The 26121-nt window shown below is 39.9% G+C and overlaps 1 protein-coding gene across 2 annotated transcripts in view; it reads left to right on the forward strand.

Moving 5' to 3' along the window:
• Positions 1-26121, forward strand: part of GRK4 (G protein-coupled receptor kinase 4) — a 1249698-nt gene that overhangs the window by 995417 nt on the left and 228160 nt on the right. For both annotated transcript variants that reach the window (XM_044062922.1, XM_044062923.1), the window contains exon 11: positions 3961-4050. In XM_044062922.1, coding sequence (XP_043918857.1) covers positions 3961-4050 — 90 coding nt within the window. The remainder of the gene's footprint in view (positions 1-3960; positions 4051-26121) is intronic.

Genomic DNA, 26121 nt, shown 5'->3' on the forward strand with positions numbered 1-26121 from the left:
ATTCGACAGAGTAAACTGGGATTTTATGGATAGGGCAATGGAAGCATTTGCTTTCCGTGATAAAATTATATGGTTGATTAGCAGGCTATATGAGGGATCAGAGGCAAAAATTAAAGTGGGAGGGTTCCCCTCTTATAAGTTCATTTTGAGCAGAGGAATCAGTCAGGGGTGTCCGCTTTCCCCTTTGTTATTTGCGTTATATTTAGAACCACTGGCAAAGAAAATAAAGGACTCAGAAATTCAGGGATACATTTGGTATGGTAGTTAAGAAAAGCTGACTTTATTTGCAGATGAATTTATTTTATACGTGATAAAACTAGAAAAGGACACTTTAGTGCTGTGGAACATTGAGACAGTTTCAGGTCTTTTCAGAATACAAAATTAATGAAAATAAAACAAAAGCAATAGCTGTAAATCATGTACCCACACAAATTGGTTGAGCAATACCCATATTTATGTGAACATGATAAAATTAAGTACTTGAAAATATGGCTTAAAAAGGATTTTGTTATGGCAGCTAAGGAAATGTGGGAAGAGACTAAACAAAAGATAATAAAAAAAGTGGAAGCTCTGTTTTAAGGATATGAATAGCAAGATACAAGCAGTCTTAATGTTTTTAGTCCCTACAGTTTTCTGTACAGGTCAGGCATATTTTTATCAACCAGAAGAGATGCTGTGGATCACAACTAGAGTTGAAGGATTTTATCTGGGAGGGGAAGACTGGAAGAGTCAAGTGGGATAAAATGATCCTTGTAGTAGAACAAGGTGGTCTGGGATTACCTGATTTAAAGGGATATTTCAGAGCTACGCAATTAAGGCTTCTTATACATAGCACATCTATAAAGCTGTAATTCAAAGTGGACATGGATGATGATGAAACGGGGGAAGCTCGAGAAACAAGGAAAGTCTGGGATTTTGGATGCAGATCCGTAAGGAGAATAACAACAGCAGCAGAAATCTAAGAATTAAGCCAAGACAGGAATGGAGAAAGGAGATTATGCTGATAGGGATGACTGCAGTTAGGGATACAGAGAATAGGCAAGAGGGGTCTGGAATTTACTGGAGAAAACTGTCAAAGGAGCCAAGGTATCAGGAGCAAATAATTAGAGAAGGAAAGGTAGTAGAATGGAAAGAGGCCAATAATTTCTTTATCAGGAAGGCTAGAGCTTGGCTTCCATATCTAGGATTGATATTAGAGTATAGGTAAAGAGAAAGGAACAGGGGGATTCTAAGTGAAAGACCAACACTGCTAAGAGTTTTTGGTAGACTCTAAAACAGAAACTGCTGTTAAAAAAGGGATACATATAGAATATTGCTTGATAACTGTAATCAGTCAGCAGTTATAAAGGACTGAGAGGAGAGACTGGATTAGCAGTTCTCAAACAAACAATGGAGAGATGTATGCATGACTTCCAAATATGTAACAAAATCTAGATGGTTTAGGATCTTTGGAAGTCTTTACATGGGTATTTTTATACCCCAAGTAGACTACAAAGAAATTTTCCTCAGGTAGCAAATGTTGGAGGTATGATGGGGAAGAAGGAGGTAATTAGGGAATATATTTTGGAGAATATAATAAGTTGGCAGATTTTAAAAATATCCCTGCAGACTACTCTATCATAAATATTGGGTGAGAACTTGACAAAACAAAATAAATTATTTTTTGAGCTCCAATACAGAATCTGAACTGCCTAGACATGGTAATGTTTGACGAGATAAATAAGTGAATCATAACATTTGCAACTAAAATGTTAATATGGTTTGCTTTCATTTATATGAATGTATGATTGCCTATGTCATAAGTGGTAATTTAATAAAGATGTTTGTTTAAAAAGATGGAATTTTTTGGAACAATTCGTGCAGTTAAATAATTTGGAGGAGGAGTGAAGTTTTAAGAGAAAGCAGTCACTGAATAATTTATATAATGTTGCTTAGATTATATAATAATATAGCAGTATATGGTGGTATAAATGTAAACTTGTTAATAAGGTTTGATTGCTTTAATATGCATGTTAGTTTGCCTGTGTCACAAATGATAATTCAATAAAGGTGTTTAAAAAAAACTAATGGATGAAATGAAAAACATTTCTCATGGTAAAGTTGACAAAAAAAAATTTAAAGGTGAAGGAGATAGCCATGTTATGTAAAATCCAAACCATTAATAACCCATTTAATGTATTTCCTGGTAAGACTAAATGGAAATGCAGCGTCTCCAAAAGATTTAAAGTTGAGCACTAGCTAAATTCTCTAGTGGAAATTTCAAAAAATCATGCATCTGTCAGAAGTAGAACAGCATGTATATGCTATACATTCCTTTCCTAATAGGTTATTTTGATGCTTTATACAGAATGTTCAGTTTGTAGGCATTGTTGCAGAGAATCTGCCGATTTTTCTCATTCTTGGAAGTAAAAACCAAAAATAAAAAATGAACACTACAGGACTCAGAGCAGACAGATTTTAATACACAAGGTTCACCCAGTATTCATGCTCTATTTTTGGCTTATTTCATTGGTGGTGGTCATATGAATCAATACAAAAATATTGGAAAAATGCTTCTGAAAATGTGTGGACATTGACAGGTTTTGTGATGCCTTATAATCCAGATATTTTCCTTATAGATTGAGTATCTTTTAAGTCAAAAATCATTTATTTTCAATTGTTGGAAAGCTTCACCTATGCCTATTTTCTCAACTGATGTTTTACAGAGGTTATTTAACAAGTCTGTGTGTCGTCACTTGAGAAGACTAAACGTACTAGCATATTTTGATTAATTTTTCATTTGATAATAGAAATGTCTTTGAGTATAGCCACATTGAGATGATTTTTACTATAAAGTAGAATCTTCCTAATTAGGAAGAAATTGTAAAGTTGTCTATACCACCGTTAGGGTCTCTCATGTACATGTTAGATTTCATTGTCTTTGTTTACTTGTTATGATGATCCATTGAAGTAGGATTGTGCTCTGAGCTCCTTTCTTTTTCACATTTTTGAAAGTGTTTGGAAGTTGTAATTTTGATTAACCAATCTTTCTTCATTGTCCTTTTTTTCGAGTTTGGGGTCAGTTATAACTTGAAATAATTTTCTTGTGAATGCATACCTAGGATTTGTGTTTATATTACTTTGAGTTTTTGGAAACTTGAAATTCAGATGGTCAAGACCTTATGATCCAGTTTCTGAAAACTCAAAATAAAAAAAAAAAAAAAAAAATCTATGGATCTACAGTGGGGCAAGCCCCCCATCACTGAAACTTAAATATACCAACACCAAGATTGCACTATAATGGCAAAAAGGGTAAATTCCCAAATCCTCACTGTGCCCATGATCTGCATAGAACTGCTTCAAAGGGGAAATGACCCTTTTCCAACTGTAGTGTGATCTCTGAGTTGGTGTGTGTGTGTGTATATATATATATATATATATATATATATATATATATATATATATATATATATATATATATATAATTTGCGGGGAACTTGCATTGATTTATTTGCCTTTTTTGTTTGCTTTTTATTTTGATTTTTTGGAAACTCTAGCATATGGTCTCAACCATATGAATTTCGAGTTTCCGAAAATTCGAACTCTTATAAAACCCCCCCCCCTAGGAGTTATATTTATAAGAGTTAAATTGTATTAAGATAAAAAAAAAGATCACAATGCCTCAAAATAGTGCTGCATCTGTTTCAATTTATACCACTAACTTGATTGTTGTAAATCTCTTACAGAAGAAAAATAAAATATTTCAGATTAGCTTTTGAAAAAAAAAAAAAAAAACTCTCTATAGGATAACTTGTGACTGAAGGACATGGTTGCATGTTGTTTAAGTATAAATTCACCCTTTAAGCTGCAAAGAAGAATATGTTACCAGTCAATATGCCTGCCTATAGCCGAGGAGTGTATTCTGTAACTTTTCCCAGGTTAGCTATTAGTACATCTGATTGTGTCTTTCATTTTTCACAGGTCATATTCGTATTTCAGATCTTGGATTAGCTGTACAAATACCAGAAGGAGAAACAATCCATGGGAGGGTTGGAACTGTGGGTTATATGGGTATGTATTTAATGTTTCATATGCACAAGAATCTGTGTTCATGCATACTACTGAATACATGTGAAATTTGTAACTACTTAATTGAGCATTCAACCCAGATATGAAAACATTTAAAAAGTTTGCAAATCATGATGATTTATATTACTTTCTTACTGTCACACATTAGTCTAAGTTATAAGGTATTACTTCCTTAATAATTCTAGACATTTGTCCCAGATTAAGTTAGTAGGGAGTTTGCAGGACATGAATTGAAGTTCTTGCACATGGCAGATTCATTTTTTATTTTGGCAGTCTGTGGGTTTGTTTCATGATGTGTATTTCTTGTGTGCGTGTCTGTGTGCGACATTTTTGGTATTGCTAGATGTATACTATGCTTCTACTGTTGTTGAAAACTCAAATGACTTTGTGATAAAATGCTTATGTAGTTATTGCATAGCACAGGTATCCTACATTAATGCAAGTACTCAGGAAATTGTAGAATATACACCATGTCTACTACATTTGTTAAATGATTTGTCACACATTGTGCACCAGTTTTGTTTTGCATTGGTTGCTATAGCAGTATTATTTACTGTAATGGTAAAAGTTGTGTATTTTTATTTCCTAGCTGAAACTGTTAAGATAAAGCTCAACTTATATTTCTGAGAAACTCCATCTCCTTTCGTGTTACGTAAAGAGTACTAGAAAAAAGCTGGAAATATTGGATTGTGGCAGGCTTTTTTCAGACTTGCTCTTAATTTTTTTTTTTCTTGGAACTCAGCTGTGACAGGAGAAAAACATTATTTAATGCATTCACATTCAGTTTTGTAATGTAATCAGCACTGCACTGGATGTTTGACTATTTTTATACAATATTACTTTTTAAGGAATTAAGTTTGTGCAATGGTGAACTAGATTGTATCTGTGTCTTCTACTGCTAGTAGCCTCATGCTTGTTGCAGTTCATTTTTAAAAAAACGGTACTAACTGTTTGTGTTACTTCTGTGGAAATGTTTTCAGGTGTCCACGGTATTACGTTTGCTGTGCTGTGCATACCTGTCCATTGCCCAGAATATTGTAGAATGTCATTGACTGAGTTTTCATGCAGATTGCAACTTTAACACAATGCCAGTGGCATACTGCATACTTAACTGCCATGTTACATATCATGGTGCATCTCTGTGATCTACTCCCTGCCCTATCTCAAGTCCATGCTTTTTCACCCACCAAATAGTTTCAGGAATAAGCCTTTGTTTCCTTGTCAGCTGTATTACATACCTGTTCTGTAATTTTGTACACATTCTCTTCAGAAATTGAAAAAAATTACATTGCATACAAAATAATTTAAATAATGCATTGTTTCACTCCTTTGCCTACTCTGTGTATGTGTGTATATTTAAGTACGTGTGTGTGTTTGTGTAGAACAATGTGTAAGGCATCAGTTCTGAGAGGATCATTACTGCACGTTCCTAATTCCATATTTATGTCTAATTTTCAAACAGATCAGCTATACACTAACTTCTTCACCTACATACCAAAAAACACTGACTTTACCTGTACACATTCATCATGTTTCACTGTTGCAGTCATGACTGTAGGGTTTTCCCCTGCCGGCAGGCAGTCCTCGGTCGGCCAGAATCCCAAAGTCTGGGTCCGGCGTCGGCTGCTCAGCCATGCTCCCTGACGTCAGAGCGCCAGTAGTACAAAGCTGACAGCCAACGCCATGTTCTCCAGTCTTTCTTGCCGTGCGGTGATAGCAGTTCGCAAGTGCCGGTCGGCTGACTCCTGACCATTTTTTATAAATGTACTTCAGTCCGAAGACTTTCTTCTCCTACTCAAAGCTAAGTACCCCATTGGGGAAACTTTTTTCTTGCTCCAGTCCGATGTCAGAAAAAGTTAATAATTGCATTTCATGTGGGAAGCAAATACCTCATAAGGATTTTCATTCTTACTGTATTCCTTGCTTAGGCCCTGACCACGACGTAGCTAGTTGTCGGTTTTGTGCTAGATTCACTCAACGTACGATTAAACGAAGGTACGATTTTGCATTTCATTACTTCGGTAGGCGTTTTAATTATAAAATGTCGTCAGATACGGTTCCGGCTACCAGAGTTCACAAACGACGCAAGGATAAAGACAGGCCTCCAAGGTCCAAATCAGACTATGTTGTAAAAGCAGAGCCGGCTTCAGGTTCGGCCGTCGTCAGTGAGGCGCTTTTGCAGCCCCTGTCGTCGGCCATTTCGGAACCGATGGCCGAAACGGACTCCCACGAGGAGCCAACTATGCCTTTGAATATTTCTGTTGCAGGACCTTTGGACAATGCTCCTTCGGATGGGTCCGGAGCCGCTGTGCAGGTACCGGATTCCGAAGGGGTTTTCAGGCCTACTCAGCTTCTAATAAAGGCAAAGACAAAGGCAAAGACTCCTTCCAAATCAAAGACTGCAGCCCAGGCCTCTTCTGATCCGGCACACAAGTCTCAGAAACAGTTACTTAAGATGGCGGAGGACTTACTTACTATGATTAGGGGTTGACATCCCCCTCCAGATAAAAGGCCAAGGCAGGAAGTGTATTATGACTCCTCTGATCAAGCTTCTGTTTCTTCAGTTTCTTCTTCTGACCAGGAATATTCTTTCCCTCCTTATGAGGATTCTGATGCTGAGGAATCCATTCCTTCAGCTTCTCCCCCTAAGGATTTCTCTTTTGGGGAAACTTTGCATGAAATGAGGGAACATTTTCACTGGGAAGGACAGGAGTACTCGGAATCTAAGAAAAGACTAAGGGATTTTCTTCTTCTTCCCCAACATAGACCTCTGGCTATTCCTCCTATTTTGGATATTGTGGATGATGCTTTTTCGGAGGCTAACTTAACTCCTGACTCTTTTCCTCCAGCTCCTGTTAAGCCAGACAGATATTAATAGGGTTCCTGATTCCCACCAATTTTTATTCAAGAACCCTACTGCTGACCCTGAAACCATTTCTCAGGGTCCTAAGGGGGTTAAGGCCGCTTCTGCTAAAAACCCCATTCCCACTGAGAAGGATTCCAGATCTTTAGAAAGATGGGGCAAAAAAGTGTACACTTCTGCTACTTTATCTATTAGGGCTTTAAACTGTCAGTTTCATATGCTGAAATACCAGCAATTTCTCCTGTCTGTTTTAAAACAAAAGCTAACTTCCATTTCCGCCTGTGCAGATGATAAGGAATTACATGACTTAATGCATGCCACTGAACAAGTTGGGAAGCATGGTTTACATTGTGGATTTGATGCCTTGGAGGCTTCTTGTAGGGCTGCTGCCTCTGGCACAGTTATTAGAAGCCATGCATGGTTAAAGGAACAAAATTTGCCAGATCAAGTAAAAGCTAAATTATTGGATGCTCCTGTTCAGCATAATGTTTTGTTTGGATCTAAAGCTGAAGAGGTGATAAAGAAGATGGAGGACAAGGCAAAATCCATGCAAACAGTTAAAGATTTCTTACAAGTACAGCCACCCAGATTTAGTAGGAATTGGCCTACAAAAAATTGGTCCTTTCCCAATTCAGACAGGCCTCAGAGGGGTAGATACAGACGCTCCCGAGGAAGGCCTCAAACGCAAGTCTCTTATAGACCAAGACAGTGGACTGCTTCCACCCCTAGGGGAGGAGAGGACAGGTCACAAGCTCATAGAAAACAGACTCAATGACTCCCTCTGTTGGGCTGCAGGAACTTCTTGCCTGGAAGACCCTCTTGGAGGAAAACTTTCTCTTTTTCACCTAAATTGGACTCGTATAACCCAAGACAAGTGGGTTCTGGATGTGGTTTCAAGAGGTTACAAATTCCATTTTCATACCCTACCAAGACCAAGCGGATGGCCAGATCTTACAAAACATCAATGGTTAGAGGCCTTAAACCAGGTGGAAGCTCTCTTGGATATGAAAGCCATAGAACTAGTTCCACTTTCAGAGATGGGACAAGGTTTTTACTCAAGGCTCTTTCTAGTCCCCAGGAAACAAAATTCATGGAGACCCATTCTGGATCTGTCGGTCTTGAACACTTTTCTCGAGATACCAAAATTCAAGATACTTACTCTACAGCAGCTACTTCCAATGCTGACCAAAAATGCATGGATGGTAACTTTGGATTTAAAGGATGCATATTTACACATTCCCATCAGGCAGGAATGCAGAAAATACCTCTGGTTCAAGGCCGGATCGAGGCACTATCAATTCTCTGCGTTGCCCTTTAGATTGTCTACTGCACCCAGGGTCTTCACCAAATGCCTGGCTCCAGCAGTAGCTTATTCAGACTCAAGGGAATTCAAATTTACCCTTATCTGTACGACTGTCTTATTCAGGCAGACAGCAAGGATGTCTTACTCCAGCATCTAGAGTTTGTTCAGAATCTTCTCAAGTTCCTGGGATTCACTGTAAACATAAAAAAGTCAAATTTGACACCCTCACAACAGATAATTTTTCTGGGTGCTTCTCTAAACACAACAACCCAGATGGCATTTCTGACATACGAAAAACAATTACAGCTGGCTTCAACTTTCAAAACCTTGGCAACTTTAACTCGGCTATCTGCAAGGAAATTCCTGCAGGCTTTGGGTTACATGGCCTCCTGCATCCTTCTCATACCATATGCAAGACTACATATGAGGAAAATATAGTGGTACCTAAAAAGTGTATGGTCTCAGCATTGCCACAGTTTAGACATACAGATCACCGTCCTGCCTTGTCTTCAAAAGGAATTCCTTTGGTGGTCCAAGGCATGTACTCTAAACAAAGGAAAACCCTTCAGTCTGCCTCCAGCCACTCAGATACTAACCACGGACGCCTCAGATTATGCATGGGGAGCCCATTTTCAGAGCAACTGTCTGCAGGGCCTTTGGACAAAGGATCAGAAGCACCTGCATATCAATTTAAAGGAAATGTTAGCCGTTCAGAAAGCTCTGTTGGCCTTCAGGGATCTTCTACATCCAGGACAACTACTGATGCGAACAGACAACACCACAGTTATGTGGTACATAAACAAGCAAGGAGGATCTCATTCCTATCCCCTTTGCAGACTAGACATGAATCTATGGAACACAGCTCTAGCTTGCAAACTGGACCTTCAAGCTCAGTTTCTGCCAGGGAAGCAAAACTTCCTTGCAGACAGTCTGAGCAGAAACCTGTCAGACCCACAAGAATGGATGCTGGACACCGAAATATTCAAGATGATTACAGCAGTCTGGGGATGTCCTCACATAGACCTCTTTGCATCCCACCTCAATCATCAACTACAGATTTTTTGCTCCAGGACATTCCACGAACTAGCTTGGAAAGTGGATGCACTATCATTCAGTTGGAGAAACCTCTTGGGGTATGCCTTCCCATCTCTTCCTCTTCTTCCACGGGTATTATTAAAGATCAAACAGGACAAGCCCAAGATGATAATCTTGCTGGCCCCAAATTGGCCTCGACAGTTTTGGTACCCAACACTGAAAAACCTTTATCTGGAGCCCCCTTGGGTTTTACCACAGACTCCGAACCTTCTGTCCCAACACCAGGGTCAGGTTCTGCACTCCCATGTCAAAACTCTCAGCCTGGCGGCCTGGTTAATCCAGGGTCTATTATTCATTCTCTCCTACCCAAGCAGGTTATGGATGTCATTTTAGAAGCCAGACTTCCTAGCACTAGAAAATCTTATGCAGGAAAATGATAAAGATTTTGTTCCTGGATGCAGGCTCAGGATTCAGATCCTCTTATTCCTAACATTCCTCTGATTTTACTTTACCTGACAGACCTCTTACATAAGGGTCTCTCTTTCTCTTCCATAAAGATACATGCCTCTGCTATTTCTGCTCATTATAATACAGACCCTCCAATCTTTTCCCACCAGCTCATGAGACAGTTTCTCAGAGGAGCTAAGAACTTAAGGCCCCCTAGATCTCCTCCCATTCCTGCTTGGGATCTCAACTATGTTTTGGAAAAACTCACCTTACCTCCTTTTGAGCCTGCTGCCACATCTGACATCAAGTTTTTATCTTGGAAGACAGCCATCCTGTTAGCTCTGACCTCTGCCAGGAGAGTTTCGGAGTTGCAAGCTCTCATGGCTGTGGAACCTTATATTATTTTTCATCAAGACAGGGTGTCTTTAAGGACTAATTCTACTTTCATGCCTAAGGTGGTTTCCAAAGTGGCTTTAAATCAAACTATTCACTTGCCAACTTTTTTCCCCACTCCTCAAAATAAGGGGGAAAGGATCTTGCATTCCTTGGATGTACACAGACAACTACGTTTTTACCTGGACAGAACCAAGGACATCAGGAAATCAGAGCAATTGTTTGTTTCTTCTGCCTCAAGTTCCCAAGGTAAAGCTATTTCAAAACAGACCATTTCTAAATGGATTGCTCATGGAATCAGATTTTGCTATTCACACAATGGAAAGCAAATCCCAGGGAGTGTAAGGACTCACTCTACCAGAGCTGCTGCCACTTCAGCTGCCTTCCTCAGGGGAGTTCCTACCAACGACATTTTGGAAGCTGCAACTTAGAGTTCAGTGCATACTTTTTCTAAGCACTACAATCTACCTCTTTACTCTAAGTCTAGGGCAGGCTTTGCTTCTGCAGTCTTGCAGGGCCTTTTAGCCGCCCCCTCTACTTTATGACCACCTCCCTTTTATTCTGCTTTGAGATTCAACCCTACAGTCATGACTGCAACAGTGAAACATGATGAACATAGTACAGTTGTGTACACTTACCATAAATGTAGATGTTCGAGTGTCTTCACTGTTGCAGTCTGGGTTTCCCTCCCTCCTGTCCCCTCTTATTTTTTCTTTTGTGTGGTTCCTTTTTCACCCTTCTTCTGAGGTATATTTGCAAAGGGTATGGGATCTTACTCATTTTGGAACACCTGACATCTGGGGCAAAAAAAACTGGAGAACATGGCGTCTGCTGTCAGCTTTGTACTCCTGGCGCTCTGACGTCAGGGAGCATGGCTGAGCAGCCGACGCCGGACCCAGACTTTGGGATTCTGGCCGACCGAGGACTGCCTGCCGGCAGGGGAGAACCCTACAGTCATGACTGCAACAGTGAAGACACTTGAACATCTACATTTATGGTAAGTGTACACAACTGTACTTTGCCACTCAAAATATTTAAAAGTAACAGTGTACCACTATGGACTAACAATTATAACAATACATATGACCACAAAATGAAAGTAATGCAGTTCCCAGTTTAAAAAAATATATATATTTCATTTAATAGCAGCAAACAGAATTCATTATATCTTAGCAGGTACCGCTGTCTTCATGATTTCCCTAACACCTTTCAGTATGGTAATGAGGAAGCCACAAGGGCCGCCTCAACATCAATATCTCTGTAATCTGAACACCCTGCTGAACTCAAGTGTTATCCTTGTAAGGATTTAGAATGCCACCATCAGAAGTTAAAACAACAAACTTGGAATTCATTGATATCACTAAGAAAAGCACCACAGTCCTCAGAATCACCTTCATACACTGACCTTAACAGCTGTAGTGGAAACCCCTCACATGACATCAAGGGTCAGACGGCATTCCACAGAGAATTATATGGAGGCAGAGTATTAAAGATGAAAAATAACAGCAAAAAGGAGAAATGATTATCATAAAATTGTGGTGAAACCACACAACGAGGCATTACAACAGAAAAGCAAGCGGTATGGAAGGAATATCAGCAAATCAGTTTAGGCTTTATGCCTTTATTAATTTTTTCATGAGTGCAGAAGCACTTGTAAGATGTGAATAATGTGGGGTCTCTTTCATTTCTTACCTGTAATCAGGTATATTACACTAGACATACTGCTTGTGTTTAGCTATGTATTTATGTTCGTATGTGTTGGTGGGGGGGGGGGGTGAAAGGTGACTGCACGTAACTTGCACTGAATGACTTAAATGATAGCTATTTTTTAAGTTCTAATGGAACCTAATCCACCAGGTCTACAAATCTATGCAACTGTTATAGTGCATGAATGTATGCATGCATACATACATACGTATGTGCATACAGTTATTTCAGGCCTGGACAGTTATTCCCTTCTAACCTGCCAATATACCAAAACAGTAATTCCCATAGTAGGTGCTCAGACTTTTTTTAAAACTATCTAAAATAGTGCTGCATTAATGTCATTTGGTAGTCTATTCCAAGCATTGGCTACCCTCCTAGAGAACCAATTAGTGCATAATCTTCTACATAGGTTGTCAAATGATTCTTTATTACATTTTGATAACCCCAAACATTCCCAGAGGTAGATGTCTGTAACTGCCCTATATACCTAAATAAGGTATGTTGTTAAATTTCTGTATGAATCACTGTACAAGTTCAGATATTTTAGTGTTTCATAATAACTTACAGTAAATTTTCACATCCATGAAGGCCCTTGGTATATTTCCTCTGTCCTCTTTCCAGTTTACTCATGCTTGTTTTCATAAGGGTTTCTGTATTATCCCATACACAAATTTGGGTCTAATGTAGCTAACATTTCATTTCTGATTTCCTAGACTTTAGAGCTAGCTGTTCTAACTTACTGATTGGTGTTTTGTGTACAACCCCATCAAATGCTGAAGTGTAGTTAAATTACATCACAGCACAAATGTTCATTTATACCTGCTACAGTAGAGTCAATTATCCGAATGCAGCCTTCCAAAGCTTTCTGGTTGGAAAAATCATAAAGGATGAGTATGTAAATGTATGTATCCACTTGTGTGTGTGTTTTGAGCTTATAGCCTGCTCACGTGTGAAAAATATTCTTTACTGTCCACTGGAATCACTGAATGGCTGAAAAGCTTATTCCCTGTGTCCAGAAAAAATAAGATTTTAGAAGTTTTTTATCCAGTTCAGTTATGTTTGATTATCCAAACTACCCTTGGTCCCAATTAGTTCAGATAATAGACTCTCTACTGTAGTGTATTGTTATAGAACATCATGTTATAGGTGGTTATAGATCTGTTTCAGCATATGCATGCTAATATAGGGTTTCAAGTCCCAAGCTTTCCAATTCTGACAACTTAACCTAGGTAACCTTCTCCATTATTTTTCCACATGAAAGTAAACTTATGGGTCTGCATGACTAGGTTTGTCCTGTTCCCCTTTCCCTTACAGACATGTTTACAAAGTACATGTCTCAAATCTTAAGTAATTTCTCCATGCTTAAATGATCTCATCAGTAATAGATATGATTGTACTGTAAGTTCATGATGAAGTGTTCTCATGTCATTATTACTAATTCAACTCCTCCCCGTGCTTTGTTTGGATCCAGTTTGAGTAGCTGCTGTTCAGTATAATTTAATTTCAGCATCTGAAGTCACCTGGATATTACTAGGACAGTTGTCACCCCCTTTGTAAAGCTTTGTATAAGATTTTGTAAATGTATATATATATATATATATATATGTCCTTCTATTCCCATTGTTGCAGTAATCTTACTGTGGGATCCTCTGCCTCAGGCGACCCGAACATCCAGCTTCTATGCAAAAGCTTAAGCCTGGTTGCTGCCAGATTCATTGGACGTCACACAAATGGGCCATAAACCAGGGGCCTTAAATGTGATGTCTGCACACACAGGCCTCAGAACTTTTCTGCCGCAGTTGAATGTTAGATCGATCGCTTCTCTCCGCTGTCTTCAAGACTTCTAAAGATAAGTACCCCATTGCGGAAACCATTTTTCTTGCTTGAGCTTTGGTTGCTTGCTGTTATTCTTAAAAGATGTCTGCTAGAAAGAGGAAATGTAGGTGCAGATGTTAAATTCCACACAAAGATTCGCATGAACTTTGCTTGTTCTGCTTAGGCCAGGAACACAACCACATCACCTGTAGTATCTGCCAGTCTTTTGTACCGAAAAACCTCTGTAGTTGTTTGGCAGCCTTAAAACTTTATCTTGAGAACCAGAGGTTAAAACACTTGGCCCTATGTATGGATCCTGGAGTTGGCCATCGAGGCAGAGCTGCCTAATAAGGCCAAGGTTGCAAGCCCTACTGCTTCTGCCCCTCTGCCATCGGACTTCCCGTCAGCCACTGATTTAGGGGCTGAGGGACATATGCTAGAATTGGAGTTTTCAGTGACTATCCTCATGGAAGCCACCTCAGAAGCACTGGTAGGCACATCCTCGGAGGTTGTTCAGGCATTGGCTATGTTTGAGATCGAGGGGTAACCAGGCTCTACCAGATGCCCGCCCATGTTCCAGAAATGGAATTCTCTCCTGTAGGCCAGATGCCTGATGCTAGGCCCTCTGTTTCTGCTAAATCTACTCCTGTTAAGAGAAAACAAAAAAATAAGCATTTGTCTGCTTCCTCTGAGGAGCAACCAGACTGGCATTCCTTCTCCCAGTCCTTGCTGCAACCCCTTATGGCTCTTAGGCCTTCTGCTTCTCCTGCTGCCACATTGCCTGCCTCAGCCATTTCCATCCCTCTTACACCTAGGAGGTAGAATCCTCTTCCTCATTCTCAGATGAGTCTGTCACCTACTCCTCACAGATTGCTTCCCCTTTTGACTACTGCTCCCCAGATGAGGATTCCCTAGATGGAGATATTCCCCCTGAAGATATTTCATTTGGAGAAACAATTACTAAAATGGCGGAGTACTTCAAGTGGGGTACAACTCATATGACAGAAGTACAAAGGAGGTATTTTGAATTACTCCAGGTGGAATCGCCCTCCCCCTCTGCTATCCCTCCTGTGATTCCAGCGTACCTAGATGCATCTGCATCAGCCTCAAAGACACCAGAATCACAGCCACCAGCTCCCAAAAGACCTGACCACTTTTAACAAGGTCCCTGATGAGCACAAATTCCTCATAAACCCACCAATGATAGATCCTGCAGTCATTGCAGTGGCTCCTGACAAACAGTCCAGACTTGCACCTTCCTCTTCCCTCTTGCCTTCAGACAAGGACAGCAAAGTCATGGACAGACTGGGAAAAAAGATGTATGCATCTTCAGCACTGGCTTTTAGGGCTATCAATTACCAGACCCACATGGTCTGATATGCCCTAGATGTGGTCACTCAGGCTTCTTCCTTGCTTTCCTCCATGCCAGACTCTCCCAGTAAATCTCAGTTAGCATCTAAGCTGTCCTTGACATCTCATGTTGCCAGACACACTATAAAGTGCAGCTATGATGAATCTGAGGCCGCCACTAGGTCTGCAGCTTCAGATTCTGTTTTTCGCAGGTACTCATGGTTTAGACTTCAGCCCCTTCCTGAAGATTTTAAAACCAAGATTTTGGACACACCACTGTACAACAAATTTTTGTTTGGCAAAGAATCTGCTGGACTGTTTAAAAGCCGCCAGGAAAAAAGCAAGGAGCTTCAGGACCTAAAATATTTGCCGGTCTCCCCAGTCCCTAAATTTTACAGAAACTACCCTGCCAAAACCTCCTTTGTCAGAAGAGCCCCAGCTCCATCCACCTCCTCCATTTCTAGGCACAGAAAAGGGTCCAGGAAGGCACTCTCCCCAAGGACAGCGCCTCCTCAGCATACCACTAGGGCAGCCCTTTCAAGACCGAAACAATTATGCCTAATTGCCTCAGTCAGCTCCCCCTCTGGAAAAACATCACATTAGATCACTGGGTACTGGCGATAGTGGAAAAAGGATACTTTACGTTCTGGCAGGAAAAGTCCCTTCCACAAGGCATCCCCTTCCCTCCTAAAAAACAGCTACACCTAATCCCTCAGGTTATCATAGGTTCATAGGTGTGTTCATAGGTGTGAACTAGGTTAATGGCCCTGAAGTCTTTACAAGCCTAACCCATAGAAGTGCCCTGGCATCCAAGAACTACTAGTCTAAGTGACCATAGAAACCATCCCCTCAGGCCAAGAAGGAGGAGGGGGTTTTACTCCAGGCTATTCCTAGTGGCAAAAAATAATGGCCCTTGGAAGCTTATTCTGGATTTATCCTTCCTAAATCTTTCTGAAGGTCCCTTCCTTCAGAATGCTATCACTGCAAAGCTTTTGTCCACTATTGCCATCCAAAGCCTTCATGGCCACTTTGGACCTGAAGGAGGCATACCTCCACATTCCCATCCACCCAAACTACAGGAAGTATTTGCATTTTTCTGAACCCTCTTCACACTTTCAATTTACTGCCTTACCCTTTGGTTTATGTACTGCACCAAGAGTCTTCACAAATGCCTTGCCCCAGCAGTAACCTACTGCAGAACAAAGGGCATTAAAATCTACCCCTACCTAGATGACCTCCTCATTCTATCAGAAGAGGAACTCACTCAGGAATTCACCATGTCACTAGTCCAGAGCTTGGGGTTCACTCTCAACCTGGCAAAATCATCCCTCGCCTCCAGCCCAAGACAAAACCTTCCTGGGCTGCAGGACAGGAACTGACCTGATGAAGGTCTTTCTTCATCAGGACAAAGTATCCTCCCTAGTCAGACACTTCCACGACCTCCTCCAGGTCACCCACTTCTCAGCCAAGGTAGTTCATGTGCTTCCTTGGCTTCATGGCAGCCACAATTCCTATGGTACCACTAGCCAGGCTGCACATGAGAAAGTTCCACTGGTACCTAAAAAATGTCTGATCACAACACAGCCACCCCATGGACTTTCAGGTACCCTTCTTACCATGCTTGAAGACAGAACTGAGGTGGTTGATCCAGGAAGTTCAACAGAACCCAGGCCTACCCCTGCAACCCACCAGCCCAATATAATGCATGCACACAGATGCCTCCGATATAGAGCGGGGAGCAACTATGAATAACCTCCAAGTGCAGGCCCAATGGGAGGCCTCCCCCCAGAAAAAGCATATCAGCATGAGGGAGATGACTGTGGTCCATCTAGCCCTACAGACTTTTTTCCCCCTTATGCAACCAGGGCACCACCAAATCTTCACAGACAATGCTACTGTGATGTGGTACATCAAGAAACAGGGGAGACCAGATCTTACCTACTCTGCAGGCTAGCAATGCAGGTATGGGAGTTAGCTTCTCAGGGTGGCCGAATAGTCAAGTTGCTTGCCTTACAAACACAAAGTGCAGGGTTTGAGTCTCACAAGGGATAATTGTCTAGGCTTAAAATGGCTCGCAAGGGCAGTTAGCTTAGTACTAACCTATGAACAACATCACACTGCAAGCAGTCTATATTCCATCCCACGACAACCATCGAGGGGATGCCCTCATCAGATCTTTCTCTCTGCATCATGAGTGGATGTTGCACAGAGATGCGTTTAGACATTGTCCACCAGTGGGGTATACCTCACCCCAGAACAGACAATTGCAGCTTTTCTGCACCAGGCATCCTTCCCCAGTGGACGCCTTCTCCATTGCTTGGAAGGGATTTGCAAGGGCAATTCCTGCATGGATTCCTGGAATATGCAGCTTCTTCCACCACATTCCTTCTTGAGCTGTGGCACTCTCCCACAGTAAGAATACTGCAACATGGAAATAGAAGGACATAGAATAGTTGTGTAAAACCTTAGCATAGCCATAGATGTCCTTCTCTTCCATGTTGCAGTATTTCTTCCCCACCCACCTACCACCCTTTATTACATTTACCTGTCTAGATGGCATCCTTTTAGTTCTTAGACTATTGTCCGATTGTGCAGTCAGTTCTATGGTCTGTGCATGCAGACGTCACATTTAAGGCCCCTGGTTTATGGCCCTGTGTGTGAAGTCCCACGCACCTGGCAGCAACCATGCTTAAACTTTTACATAGGAGTCAGAAGTTCAGGTCACCTGAGGCAAAGGATCCCTCAGTAAGAATGCTACAACATGGAAGAGAAGGACATCTATGGTTATGGTAAGATTTTACACAACTATTCTTTATTTATATATGTAATCTGTTGTATTTGAGAATAAATTTTAGAATCTACACACTTTATCAATTTGTTTATCTTTACTACTACCACATCTTGTGCATCTTTAGAAAGGTTTCCTATTATGCTCAATATCTTTATATAAATTTTCATTTTTTTATCTTGTCTCACACTCTAATTTGTCCAGTTTTTGTTTTAGTTTGATCATTTTCCATTTCTTCCATTGTTTTCATTTCTTACCTCAGTCGAGTATCTTATTCTTATGAAAATATATTCTCTGACACTGTGTGCCTAGATCCTGATGTCATATTTTATTACTTTTTTTGCTTTCAAACAAGTTGTATTTCAAAACTTGACATGTTCCTTCTGTATGTTATTCTACTAAGCATCTCACACCAATTAGTTTTACATAATGATTGGTTTGCTTCCATGTAGTCTGTTCTTACTTTCCTGTGCATTGCTTTAGATTTCAGTTTGACAGACTTATCTAGCATCAATTAAAATTTTATAAACTCATAATCACTGCACATCAGTGGTGGTAAAACTTAACATGAATGTGTAGTCATTGGGAACACAAGCAATGTCTAGTATGTTCCATTCTCTGGTAGGCTTTCTTACAGTCTGAAGCAATTGCTGTTCCTGAATTTAAGTAAATAATTTCCTTACTAATGTTGTTGAGTCAGTATTATTGCAGTCTGTTTCAGGTAAGTTAAAGCTCCCAGTCACTATTATTTTTCTCTGCTGTGTTTTTTGCAAGAAATGTAATAATTCCTTTAGGCCATCAGCACTTGCCTTTAGTGGTCTATACACTCCAACAATTGTTATATGCTCCAGGGTTGTCTTTGTCACAGTTCCAGTCTATCTTATTGGTGTTATCACTGAACATGTAATAATCACAGGTCTAATCTCAATCATAACACCTACACCTGATTTTTTTTTTTTTTTTTGCCAGTTAGGGGTCGCCACAGTGGAACTGCAGTCCGCTCATGATGGGCAGTTGATTTGTACGGTGCCGAGTTGCCAACTCGACACCCAACCTTCAAAGAAGGCACATTAAAATGTCAGAGTAAGAACATTTATATTCTGACAGAACTGGTTTCCACTCGTTGTTGACCTATGTTTCACAAACAATAACAACATAAATCTTGAGGGAATATAGAAAAGTTTCCAATAAAAAGCTTTATTACTAACTCTCCTAGCATTAACTATCAGAGATGTCTCAAATGTTGCTATCTGTGAAAATTTTGACCTGGCATAAATCCTGTCTTATTTTAGTCAAATATTGCAGTATGTCTAATGCAAAAATTCTCTTCTCTCTCCTTGTCTTGACAAGTGCACTCCATCTTGTCTAAACACTTGTGCCCAAAATTAAGCTTAGATACTCTACATATTTCAAATTTTTTTAAAAAGTGTCTTATTTTCCCCCCAAATCTCTTCATTGACACTAACTTGACTCCCCTTTCTATATTTGATTTGTGAAAAATATGTTCTAATACCATTAAGAGGGCTGCAAGTTTCCTTCTAACAGTCAGAGTTCTTGCAGATAAGATCATTTGTACCAACATGAATAAAAAAACTCTCCATACTTCCTTACATTAAGGCATTCTAAAGCCTGTCTTACATGGTGTGTAGTGATTATAGCCAGAAGTAGACAAAAGGATAAGCTTTGTTATACATCTTCCTGACATCTTTAATGTATATGACAGAGGATTATGACTGGGTCACCAATCTCTACTGCTCATTATGTGTTTGAGATCTGGATGCCAAGAAATTCACCTCGAAAGGTGAATCTTGGCATCCATATCGAGAGCACATAAGGGTTATAATCTGAGACCCAATCATAATTGTTTATAGTCCATGGAGCGTTATCTGCCCCCATGTTCTACTAGATACAGAAAAAAAAAAGAACCAAGTGTTTTGCCATATTTCAGAGCCATACAGCACTTGGCAAGCTCTGTCAAAAAGACAGTATAACCCATTCTCTTATGTTACACAAAATCAGGGACAAATTACTAGCAGACACTGCAAGCAGAAACAAAGGCTCCCTATTGAAATGTCACCATTTGGTATGCCATGTATCAATAAGCAAAAAGGAAAATATGGAAAACTCAGGAGAAGAGAATCTCAAAGATCGCTGTTCTCCTTTTGCAAGGGAGGCAAGTTCCCCACACACCCCAAACCTATATATGCCTATTCCAAGATAGCCATATCTTAGAGAAAAGGAAATATTTCATGAAATGGTCATCTTGCACTTGGTATATGTAAGTGTGTTTTTTTTTCAGCCATTCAGTCTCCATGTTTTGGAACTCAATTTAGTAGGTCCCAACATTTAAAATGGTCAGCAAAACAGATTGTTTTTTTTTTTATCCTGCCACCATCATTTGCTGGCAAGTACTGGCAGATTTAACTGCCTAACATGCTTAACAAGTGAAGCAGGGGGTGCTTAATATTTGTTAAGATTGGGTCTCATGATGCAGAAGCACTTGACTGATTTGTCTTTTTCTGGCTATCAGAGCATAATCACCACAATCCGTGCACTACAACCTTGTTATACACCTTTTGAGCTATGATGATGTACCGTGCTTCAGCACACAAAGCAGCCAACATAGAACAGCACTACAAACATTTGATAAAGCCATTGTCTGTGTCATATACATTTTTTCTTGTATATTGGTAATACATTAGATTCTGAGGAAGTCTGACATTTATTAAGATGAAAGTGCTTAATTAAACCATTGCGTGGAGTGGTACCTGGTATGGACTGGTGTTTTTTCACATTTACTATCAATTAATACATTGAATGAACTAAAGATCAGTGTTCTACAAAGAATTTGTGACTAAGTGTCTTTGGTAATAGATTTCATAGGTATTCTGAGGCCATTAAGTCTTATGACCATTCACACCTTGCTGGTACCCTTCTTTGTACCACAACTCTCCAATTGGGCCATACCAGTCAATCCCAGAATAAATGTGTAGTTGCCCATTTAGTCACCTAGGTTAGGTTTAAAGAAGATAGAAGGCTGCACTGCTTAGCATGCAGGGGAAGTTTCATCCATAGGCTTGGGAGGTGCTGGGTTATAATCATGTTCCTTTGCCATGTTTTACTGATCTTTTGGTGAAGATTTAGGACCCTAGTTCTAGTATTGGTGGAGGCCAACTGGGTCTTTAACAGCATGGTAAGTGAGACAGATCTCCCTCAAAAGTCTGCAAGACACTGAATAAAGGGACAGAGTTTCCAGCCTTTATTTGGTAACTCCAGGGACTTAAGGCCTGTGATTTTTTTTGATTAAGGAGGCTTTATAATTGCTTGGTATGTGATACATCTTTATAATTAGTCTGATCTTTCCCGAGTACAATGGAGTGATTGCCTCTTAAGATCTTGATGCTATTCCTTTGACAATTAGTTGTACTAAATAAATCAATTTCTTTGCCACGAGAGGGAGTTACCAACCCTAGCTCCTAGGTCACTTGAATACATTTTCATTTTACAGTGGTGTGTTATCTATATAGTATGATGAGGGGTGGACTGGTACTTGGAGGAGTTACTCCTGAAGAGTTGTGGTATCAGAAGGTGACTTAACTCACTTGACTCCCAGTTTGCAGTTGCATGTGTACTTTGTTAGCCAGAGGTCTTGGCTCTCTGCTTAGAGATTTGATAATTAAATGCCAAAAAGGAGAGGTCCCAGCACCAAACCTTGAGGGACACCTGTGGTCACTTTCTTACTTTCTGATCCGACAACTGCAACCCACACTGTGTGCATTGCATCTTTCAGCAAGTTTGCCGTTCATCTTACCAGATATGTATTGATTTTGTAAAGGAGTTAACCTCTGTATGGTGCCATAATAGGGAATGGTGTCAATGTCTTGGTCGTATCTAGATACACCACGTATACTTCATGGCCACTGTCTGCAATCTCTGTAATCCTTTTAAAAAAGTTTACCATATTCACAGACAAGATAAACCTTCCTCAAAGCTAAATTGCTGGGGATCAATTCTAATAAAGTTCTTGATATCATAGTTTATGAAGTCACTTGCAATGCATTCTACGGCTTTGCAGATGAGGCTTGGAAGGCTGACCGGTCTGTAATTACCTTGATCCAGTTATAAGACTAACTGTATAAAAGTACATCACCACTGCCCCCTTGCACCACCTTACTAATGCATGCTAGCCCTAATCCTTCCACTGCTCTTAACCCTGAACCTTATGTAAGAAGACACCTTTATATAACACTACCTGATTTGTCTAAACATGGGCTGAACTCTGGCTAGGCTTATAAGGGCAATCAGGGCCAATAACCTAGTAACATCCTATGATCCTATGACTACCACTACACAAGACACTCGGACACACCACATGCAGCAAAAGGCATGCACACTAAATATGTCCCCTTGTCTATATTTTACTGTAACCCTAACCTGTAAACATAGTCAACAAACACTCCCACTCCTAATGATAGGACTTTTTTTAGCTTGCTCTACTAGAAATGTTGCAACAACAAGGCATGTTTTTGAGGGGAAGTCAGCACTGTTGATACTGAGGGATAAATTCCTTGACTATTATTTAGGCAACCCAAGTTTAAATATCATCTCAGGCACCTGTTGGAGCTGTCATGGGGGAAGGGAAGAGTGTGTGACTCCCGCTGTAGAGACTCATTTCTTTGGGGGGATGGGAGGATTGTGTGGGGCACATGTTTTGGGCACTCATTCCTACTGTAGAATCCCCAATGGAAACTGGAGAGTCCATTGAAACACTGACTTCAATGGGCAGGACAATCCTGAGGCATCATACATTTGCAGAAGTGAGGGACCCACTGTCACTGACAGCCACTGCATGCTAAACTATTGGGGGAATACTGAGCATGCACAGCAGGAGTCAAGAACATGAACAGACCATTCACTGACCTTGGATGGGTGACAGATCTGCTGTCCACTACTTGGCTGTTGCCCTTAGCAAAAATGAATGAATGAATGAGCCATATGGTTCTTACCACCTGGGGAAATTAATGGGCTGCACTGAACAGGTGGAGGGGGAGCCCAGTGGTCAACAAAGCAGAGAGTAAAAAAAAAAAAAAAAGTAAAATACGTTTTTGAGTGGAGCTGTGCCACCATTTCCCCTTACCTAAGTACAACAAACTCCACTGTCACCCCAGCACTGGAGAATGGGAGAAGTCCAAAGTAACTGTGATTGTGTTGCAGTAAAGTAGCAGTATCCCTGTGTATAACTATAGCCATAATTACACATCTTATCTGTTAAATATGGCTTTCAGTATGTGAAGGTTCATATAAATGGTTTGTCTCATGGGTGGTTTCCTAGTCTAGGGCTGAAGTAAAGTTCTAAATTTTTCTTGATGCTCTACGGTAACTCTAGGTATTGTTTTATAAGTGTAATGAGAGTTGTGTACATGAATTATTACTCCTTATAGTAAGTTTTTGTAGTTAGTTTAAGCTTATTTAATGCAGGTTTTTAGAACTGGGTCCATTTTGCTGGTAATGTTGGTTTCCAGTGGACTGTTAGCAATAGTGATTTTTCATTTAATGAAATTACTTGCATCATCCATGCGGTAGCGTTGTCACCTCACACTAAAACATCCTGTTCGATTCTCAGCTAGAGCGTCTTCTGTGTGGAGACGTGCGTGAATGGGCGTACCTTCGTTGAAGGTTGTGCGTCAGAGCTGGCAACTCAGTACGTAAAACTCTACTGCCAATCCTTAGCGGACCGGAGTTCCGCTGTGGTGACCCCTAACAGGGAAAAGCCAAAAGACACAACAACAACTTACATTTTCCCATCTAATTTTGATAAAATTCATATCTTGGTTGTTAATTGTCCAGTTCTGTGTGTATACAGAATGTGAATTTTTTTTCTTAAGTGTAACTTAGCTTATGTTATGGTGATTTATTACACTGTTAGTATAGTTTGATGCTTGATGGATCTACATAGAGAGGTGATCAGCAGGGTAACATGTTTACAATTCCTAAAAAAAAAAAAAAACAAATTCTCTATTTTCTAAGATGGACTCCGGCAGTACTGCTGAAAATGTTAGTGTAATTTCTGGTCATAATATAATTCCATTATATTTTTAGTACAGCTGTATATGTGTAAAATTAAAATGGAGTCTAATTATAGTGGTAAAGCAAACAGTTTTATCAGTATTACTTTTTTTTATTTATTTGACATTTGTTGACCGGGTTAGTACATCTGGAACAAAGCCCTTTTTCAGTGGAGACCCGGGGAGAAAAGCTCCATAGTTCAAACATAAACAAATTATGGTGAATGATTACTTTGATTTAAAATGCCATATTCCATGAAAATCCTACCAGAATGTTGGCAAGATGAACTAGGAACTAATATGTGAAATAGTGAATTAAAACTAATTACATATACAGTGTGTATTATTTTATGTGAAAGCACTTTTGAAGCATTAGCGGTATAAGGCAGAGAAAGTGGAGCTGTTTGCACATTAACGTATCCAAGGCAGCAATACCACTTGGTCAAACACTATTGACCTGAAAATATAAAAATAAGAATTGCAAGCTCTTTTTTCCATTTTGCTTTATTCAAATAAGCAGCTTCTCCTATGAGTTTTGTCACTTTGACTTGTAAAAAGTAGAAAATGGTAAAAACAAAATCATGGTGTGAATGAAAGAGTAAACATTTTCTTGTCCAGATTCAAAAACAGTCTGACAGTTAGAGATTTGTTGAGTGCTATAAAGATACTTGGCAATGACATCCTTCATTATTATGCTGATTTATTTATAGGTTAGGAAGCTTACCATGAAAAAGTCACATACCAATGACTCCTGATGCTGTGCTAGTAGCAGATGCTATTAGCAGAATACATGTATCTATCAGATGTAGAATTGGATAGGAATTGAAAGGACTTAATTAGGGTTAATGGAATGAGTGAATGCTATCAGTCTTGTAATGCAAACCAAAATTCACATTTGTATTGATCTGCAATTTCTAAATAAAGTAATTGAGTGTTTACTACTGCATATAGTTGATAAAGTAGTCCCAATGATACCAAATGCTAAGTTCCTTTCATTATTGGTTGTAAGTCAGGGATTCCAGCAAATACATAGAAAATTCTCCAAATCATGTGTGTTTAATATGTCATTAATAAAATGAAGGTCCTTCAGACTTCTGTTTGTTTCATCAGAAGCAGATGTGTTCTAAAGTGCTGTTGCACAGGTAATTGAAGGCTTGGAAGATATTGTAAATGTAACTTATGTCATGTTAGGAGATACTTTCTATCACTGAATAAATTAAAACATCATCATTTCAAGTTAAATAAGAGCAAACACACTAAGTATATTACGTATAAAATGTATAGGTCATACACTAGACCTCTGGTAAATTTGAGCAATTGTGCCAGACCCAGCAGAGAAATAAACATTATAGAAGGCTGTTTTTGTTAACTGATTCAGTATATTGCACAGTTTTCCAGGGCTTTTTTGTGATATGTGACTGTACAGTATACCGGCACCACAGCCATGACAAAGGTTTTTTTGTTAAGGGCATTCTTCTTTAAGAATCCCCTTTTGCATCCTGTCGCACAGATACAGAAGACGAAAACAGGGCGCAAACAGCTGTTTCATTGTGTGACTGATTGTTTACGTCTTCGTTTTCCACACACACAGAATTTGAATTCCAGAAGATGTTTGGACTGTGGACCATGAATAGACAAGTGAGGTGTGTGTGTGTGTGTGTGTGTGTGTGTGTGTGTGTGTGTGTGTGTGTGTGTGTGTGTGTGTGTGTGTGTGTGTGTGTGTGTGTGTGTAAGAAGTAGGTAGGTAGGCAGGATGTGTGTGCATGTGTGTAAGAAGTAACTAGGTTGGGATGTGTGTGCGTGTGTAAAAAGTAGGGAGGGGTGAGTATGTGTTTAATTAGGTAGATGTGTGTGTGTGTGTGTGTGTGTGTGTGTGTGTGTGTGTGGAAGAGGGAGGTAAGGGTGTGCGTGCATGTGCAAGGGTGATAAGGAAGGTCATATCTCTCAATTGTCCAGATTTTTGCCTCATATTTTCGGTCTGTTTCTCACATAAATTTATTATTGAAGACTAAAGTCAGAAAATGGCAGACATTTAAGCTTTAGATATCATATCCTTCAGAAAATTCACCCTAATGCAAAACTTGTTCTGTCAACCTTCTAATTTGTAAGAGCAATATTTAAGATATCCCTATTTTTGGGCCTTTGTCCCCCATTATTTGTGGCTTTGTCCAGATTTCTTCCTCTGAGGTTGAGAGGTATGGGGATTATGAGAGGAAGGTAGTGGGTGTATGATTGTCATACCTCTCAACTGTACAAATTTTCACAAAATGTCCAGCTTTTTGCCTTA

Source organism: Protopterus annectens, chromosome 2.part1, assembly GCF_019279795.1.
Source record: "Protopterus annectens isolate FY-2018-M chromosome 2.part1, PAN1.0, whole genome shotgun sequence".
Lineage (NCBI taxonomy): Eukaryota > Metazoa > Chordata > Ceratodontiformes > Protopteridae > Protopterus > Protopterus annectens.